The sequence below is a fragment of the Mandrillus leucophaeus genome, unplaced genomic scaffold (assembly GCF_000951045.1).
Source record: "Mandrillus leucophaeus isolate KB7577 unplaced genomic scaffold, Mleu.le_1.0 Scaffold922, whole genome shotgun sequence".
NCBI classification, from domain to species: domain Eukaryota; kingdom Metazoa; phylum Chordata; class Mammalia; order Primates; family Cercopithecidae; genus Mandrillus; species Mandrillus leucophaeus.
In genome coordinates this window covers 232,340-238,725 of record NW_012110053.1, presented here as the reverse complement: position 1 = coordinate 238,725, position 6,386 = coordinate 232,340, and the positions used below count along the sequence as shown (strand labels likewise).

The following is a 6,386-nucleotide window of genomic DNA, read 5'->3' as shown; positions in this document are numbered from 1 at the left end:
GAGGCGGCGGCGGCGGCGGCGGCTCCATCTCCATCAGCAGCTTCACCTGAGAAGGGACCTGCCCCCCCATATATCCCCCCCCATCACAGCCGTCCCCCTCCCCCTAACAACTTCCGGTCCCACTACCAGGCGACAGGCGGCGTGGCCGAACACCGAGCGTCCCCAAGCCCGGGAGACTGCTGGGGGAAAAAGGGAGAGGAGCTAGGGGAGAGTAGCCGAGCGCCGAAAGATGCAAGTCCGAAAGGCGCCATCGCCTGCCGAAGGTAACCTAAAAACTAGCCTTTAATCTGCACCCAGTTTGCAATCTAAGCACACACTGGACACCCTATGTGGCCTGGCACGTCAGGCCCTAGAGCCAAGTTTTCCCTCTGTACCTTGTGAATCCCAAAAATCTGAGACAGGTCTCAATTTAGGAAGTTTATTTTGCCGAAGTTAAGGACGCACGCCCCTAACACAGCCTCAGGAGATCCTGACGACATGTGCCCTAGGTGATTGGAACAGAGCTTGGTGTTATACATTTGAGGGAGACGAGAGACATCAATCAATATATGTAAAGGCGGGACAATTCAAAACTGGGAGGAGGCTTCCAGGTCCTAGGTAGATAAGAGGCAAATGGGGCCAGGCGTAGTGGCTCACGCCTGTAATCCCAGCACTTTGGGAGACCGAGGCGGGCAGATCACCTGAGGTCAGGAGCTCAAGACCAGCCTGGCCAACATTGTGAAACCCCCGTCTCTACTAAAAATAAAAAACTAGCCGGGCGTGGTGGCAGGCGCCTGTAGTCCCAGCTACTTGGGAGACGGAGGCAGGAGAATCGCTTGAAGCCGGGAGGAGGTTGCAGTGAGCTGAGATCGCGCCACTGCACTCCAGCCTGAGCAACAGAGTGAGATTTCGTCTCAAAAAAAAAAAAAAAAGCCGGGTTTGGTGGCTCAGGCCTGTAATCCTAGCACTTTGGGAGGCAGACTGATTGCCTGAGCTCAGGAGTTCAAGACCAGCCTGGGCAACATGGCGAAACGCATCTCTACTAAAATACAAAAGAAATTAGCCCGGCGTGGTGGTGTGTGCCTGTAGTTCCAGTTACTTGGGACACTGAGACAGGAGAATTGCTTGAATTCCGGAGGCCGAGGTTGCAGTGAGTGGAGATCGCGCCACCGCACTCCTGCACTCCAGCCTGGGTGACAGAGCGAGACTCCGTCTCTACAAAAAAAAAAAAAAAAAAAAAAGGCAAATGGTTGTATTCCTCTCAAAGAAGGCAATCAGATATGCATTTATCTCAGTGAGCAGAGGGATGACTTTGAATGGGAGGCAGGTTTACCCTAATCAGTTCCCAGCTTGACTTTTCCCTTTAGCTCAGTGATTCTGGGGCCCCGAGATTTATTTTGCTTTCACAGCCTCCTAAGACAATATTGATTTTAAACTCCTAGCACCCTTTGCCTTTCCTGCCAAGTGCATTGGAATTGTTGGGGAGAGGGGTTGGAGGATACATGTTTTTGTCACCTCTCCTCTCTTCATGGTATCCTGAAGTCAATCACCTAGGTGTCCCTGCAGATACTGCCAGACCTCAGAGAAGGAAGCCCCCTCTCCCTTTTTTTTTTTTTTTTGAGACAGAATCTTGCTCTGTCGCCCAGGTTGGGGTGTAGTGTGATCTCGGCTCACTGCAACCTCCGCATCCTTGGTTCAAGAGATTCTCCTGCCTCAGCCTCCCAAGTAGTTGGGATTACAGGCGCCCGCCACCACACCCAGCTAATTTTTGTATTTTTGGTAGAGACTGGGTTTTGCCACATTGGCCAGGCTGGTCTCAAACTCATGACCTCAAGTGATCCACCCGCCTCGGCCTCCCAAAGTGCTGGGATTACAGGCATGAGCCACTGTGCCCAGCCAGAAGCCACACTTCTTAACCTACAAGCCTACTTCCTCTGTCTTCCTCCCAAGTTTTGTTTGTTTTGGACTAATCTCATTATACATCCCAGTACAAATGCATCCTCCCTCCTGCAATAGGCTCACTCCCCAGGCCCAAGAGTCATGATCTTAAACAGACTATTTATTAGAAAAGTAGAACTGTAAAGGGAGATGGTTGTGCCCCTTGCTCTCCTCACAACTTTGCAACCTGGAGAGATAATAGCATATACACTTTTCTTACACATGCCACACACATTTCTCTGAATCCAAAAAGAAAAGTAAAACAAGGCCTTGATGGCAGTAGGCATTAGAAACGGAGGTGGGGTACAAAAACAAAATAGTGCTTGTCTCCAGAATTACTTATCTCACTTCTAGCCCCTTGCTGTAACAGCTCACATTTCCTGGCACAGGTTCAAAGGCCAAGAGGGATATGTAACATAGTGTCCAAAGAGGGAGGGACCCTGGGTGAAATGTGCTATATGTGTACTTGGGTATGGCTTAGGAAGCCAGAGTTGTGATCCAAGAAGTTGAGGGGTGGGAAAGATTTTTCTGAAGCAGTGAGGCTAATGGGTGGGGAAAGGGGTTGAGGTGGCTCTTTTCCATGCTCATGGGGCGACAAAGACATGGACACGATGCCAGGCATTGCTGAGGACACCTCGCAGGTTCCAGATTGGGGCCACAGTGTCTGGCTGCACATTGTAGCCATCATCCACAGCCTTACAAACAATGTTCAGTTCCTTTTGTCCAGCTGGCACAGGGGCTTGCAACTGCCACAGACGCCATGCCCAGGCCTTTCTGGGGCGCTGTTCCTCTCCATCCAGCTTAGCCACCTGCCAGGTTAGGCCCCCATCCAGAGACACATCCACCCGGATCACAGCTCTGCCACCACCACTCCATGCATAACCCTTGATGGTCACCTCCCCTGATTCTACAGTCTCTCCATCCCGGGGCTCTGTGATGGCCGACTGGACAGGAAGTTCCTGAATGGATGGAGCAGAGTCAAAATCTACAGTGTCCCAGTCCACAGATGGAGAGAAGCCTTTGTAATCCCGCCGTTGCCAGTGGCTGTAACTTTCCTCTGGCTGCACACTCACTCTGCCCAGCCATTTGACATGGCGGGCACCCACCACTCCAGGAACCACCACACGCACAGGGAAGCCGTGGTCACGTGGCAGAGGCTGCCCATTCATCTCATATGCCAGCAGGACCTCAGCTTCAGGGTCCATGGCCCGAGCCAGAGGGATGGATGCTCCATAGGCAGTCCCAGTAGGGTCTGAGTCCAGTCCCTCAAAGCAGACGTGGGCCTCAGTTTCACAGAGTTGGTGGCCAGCCTGGGCTAACACATCACAAAGCCGTGCCCCAGCCCAACGTGCAGTGCTGATGGCTCCTGTCCTCCACTCCAGACCTTTTACTTCTTTGACCTGAGTCATCTCAGAGCGCCGGTTGCCGGCACACTGCAGAGTGACTGTGATCTCGTACTTGGGAAAGTTGTGCAAGTCATCCAGGGAAAGGGACAGTGACTGACCCCCAGGTGCTCCTTCTATATGTAAGCGATAGGTGTCTGGATCCAGGTTAGGTACAGGCAGATGGTTCCGGGTGAAGAAAATAGGGTTGGGTGTGATGTAGTTTTCTGTCAGCAGCTCAGGCGGGGGCTCTGCATTAAAGGGGCGCTGGCTGTTGACCTTCAGGGCTGGGTGACGTACAGGATCATCAGCATAAGGGTCAGAGGTCTCCACGGTGGGGGCTACTTTGTCTTCGGGGTTCAGCTCCCCAATCTTGTACTGAGCCAGTAACTCACGCACGTGGGACTGGTTGTGAACAGCATAGAGGGCCCAGAAGGGCTCTAGGGGACCCCCAGCTGCTAGCATCAGCTTTGAAGGCCCCCCTGGATGTAGGTCCACAAATTCTGTGACATCAAAGACCTCAGAGCCCAGAGTCACCCAGATCCCAGTCTCAGGGCTGGTGTGGGAACTTACTTCCTCCTTAGTGTATATGCGTGTTGACTCCTGAGCAGCCTGTCGGCAGGGAAGGAGTAAGATAAAAGGGAAGAAACTGTTAAGCAGAAATCACTCGGCCGGGCCTGGTGACTCACGACTGTAATCCCAGCACTTTGGGAGGCTGAGGCGAGCGGATCACCTAAGGTCGGGAGTTGGAGACCAGCCTGACCAACATGGATAAACCCTGTCTCTACTAAAAATACAAAATTAGCCGGGCATGGTGGCGCATGCCTGTAATCCCAGCTACTCGGGAGGTTGAGGCAAGAGAATCACTTGAACCCGGGAGGTGGAGGTTGCAGTGAGCTGATATCATGCCATTGCACTCCAGCCTAGGCAACAAGAGCGAAACTCCATCTCAAAAAAAAAAACAAAAAAAGAGGAAATCACTCTAGCTCGCCCTGACCCAACCCACAGTGTTGGCCACTGGGAAGTGAAGGTAGCAGATTAACATATTTCATCTCCACTGTGCATGAAGACTGTCACTGTGGACTCTGTTGTAACTGCAAGAACACAGGTCACAGCCTGGGTTGCGGGTGGAGTTTACTAGGACTGATTCCTTTATTCTGACAATTTTTTTTTTTTTTGAGATGGAGTCTCACTCTGTCACCCAGGCTGGAGTGCAGTGGCCCGATCTTGATCTCGGCTCACTGCAGACTTAGCCTCCTGGGTTTAAGCAATTCTTGTGTCTCAGCCTCTCAAGTAGCTGAGATTACAGGCGTGCACCACTACACCTGGCTAATTTTTGTATTTTTACTAGAGATGGGGTTTTGCCATGTTGCCCAGGCTGGTCTCAAACTCCTGACCTCAAGTGATCCACCCACCTTGGCCTCCTATAGTTGGCAGGGATAACAGGCGTGAGCCACTACACCCAGTCTGGTCTGACAATGAAGCACCTTCCTTACTTACCCTGCACCGATGGTCCTGATAGGCCAACACTGCACCGAGACCTAATAGGGTTCCCATGACTTTCCATCCCCGGGTGCTGGAGTTATCACCAGAGAAGGTAAGGCTGGGGTACTGGGGCCGAAATGAATCATTTGTGGAGCAGGCCTGAATGTAGATCCTTGAGGGGATTGATTTGAGTCTGGAAGAGAGAGAGGTCTTAGTAGCACATATGGTCATATGAAAGGGTCAGTGAAGGCCTGCGGTCTACTTCTTTCTCCCTGGTTGGCCATTGGTTCCTTCAGTTGGAACTTAGTTTCTCCAGGGATAGGTGGGAAAAGTGGGATCTGGCTTTCTCTCTCCTCCCTGGACACACTCTCTCAACTATCTTATTTGCAAGGTATGACATTGTAAAAGACAACTAAGGGTGGGAGGTAGGGGCTAGGAGGCAAGTCCTGGGATGGGCTGGCTTACCTGCAGGCCTGTTGGAGCCTGAGGACCACAGCTCTGTGCAGCAGCAGCATTGTAGCAGACCTGTAGAAGGAAGATTCTGGGATCAAGATAGGGAGACCCTGGGAGGGGATATTAGGGAAGCCTAAGGGAATGGGTGGGAGGAAGACACAGAGAAGGTCAGCAAGGAGTTTTCTGGGCAAATGGGGAGTCCTGAAAGTGGGAGTCCAAATGGGCCCTTAGAGAAAACTTGGAGCACTTCAGAGACAGACTGTGCTGACAGGATGACAGGTAATGTGGGTGGGGAATGGGGTAGGAGGGATGGGTGCTTCTAGAATCAGAATCACCTCTCTCCCATCTTCCATTCTGAACTTCATCCACCATAGAGAACAATGCCTGGGGCAAACGGCCTAAAGGACCGAAGCCAAATGTCTACTGGCCAGATTATTATTTCTGAAGTCAGCAGAGGATGACTGTGGGTCAGACTGACTTAAACAGGGATTAAAAAAAATAAAGAAAAAAAAAAAGTAGTGGCAGCCTAATTGGGTGAAGGAGCCCAGATTCTGGGGGCAAAATGCCTTGGGTTTGTGAAACTGGATCTTGCTATTCATTAACCATACCGATTTCCTGAGCAAGACTCCAAGCTGTTCTGAACTTGCTTCCTCATCTCTGAAATGATACCTGCCTAGCAGAGCTAACATGAAGAGTCAACAAGTACAGTAGTACCCCCTTATCTACTGGGGATATGTTCTATGACCCCCAGTAGATATCTGAAACCACAGATTGTACCAAACCCTATATTACTGTTTTTTCCCCCATACATACATACCTCTTATAGTTTAATTACTAAATTACCCACAGTAAGAGATTAACAACAGTGGCTGGCGCAGTGGCTCACGTCTGTAATTCCAGCACTTTGGGAGGCTGAGGTGGGCAAATCACCTGAGGTCAGGAGTTCGAGACAGCCTGGCCAACATGGGGAAACCCCGTCTCTACAAAAAATACAAAAATAAGCTGAGTGTGGTGACATGTGCCTGTAAACCCCAGTTACTTGGGAAGCCGAGGCAGGAGAATTGCTTGAACCTGGGAGGTGGAGGTTGCAGTGAGCTGAGATCACGCCACTGCACTCCAGCCTGGGCAACAGAGAGAGACTCCGTCTCA

The 6,386-nt window shown here is 51.2% G+C and overlaps 1 protein-coding gene across 3 annotated transcripts in view; it reads right to left on the bottom strand.

The window, feature by feature from the left end:
- Positions 1 to 2,019: 2,019 nt before the first annotated feature.
- SUOX (sulfite oxidase) overlaps positions 2,020 to 6,386 on the bottom strand; it is a 6,817-nt gene continuing 2,450 nt past the window's right edge. For 2 of the 3 annotated variants that reach the window (XM_011970005.1, XM_011970004.1), the window contains 3 exons: positions 5,250 to 5,309; positions 4,800 to 4,977; positions 2,020 to 3,911 (listed from right to left, as the gene is read on the bottom strand). In XM_011970005.1, the coding sequence (XP_011825395.1) occupies positions 2,502 to 3,911; positions 4,800 to 4,977; positions 5,250 to 5,299 (1,638 nt within the window). In that variant the 5' untranslated portion in view covers positions 5,300 to 5,309 and the 3' untranslated portion in view covers positions 2,020 to 2,501. Of the gene's footprint in view, positions 3,912 to 4,799; positions 4,978 to 5,249; positions 5,310 to 5,572; positions 5,636 to 6,386 lie in introns of all 3 variants that reach the window. The other variant, XM_011970003.1, reaches the window with a different exon arrangement.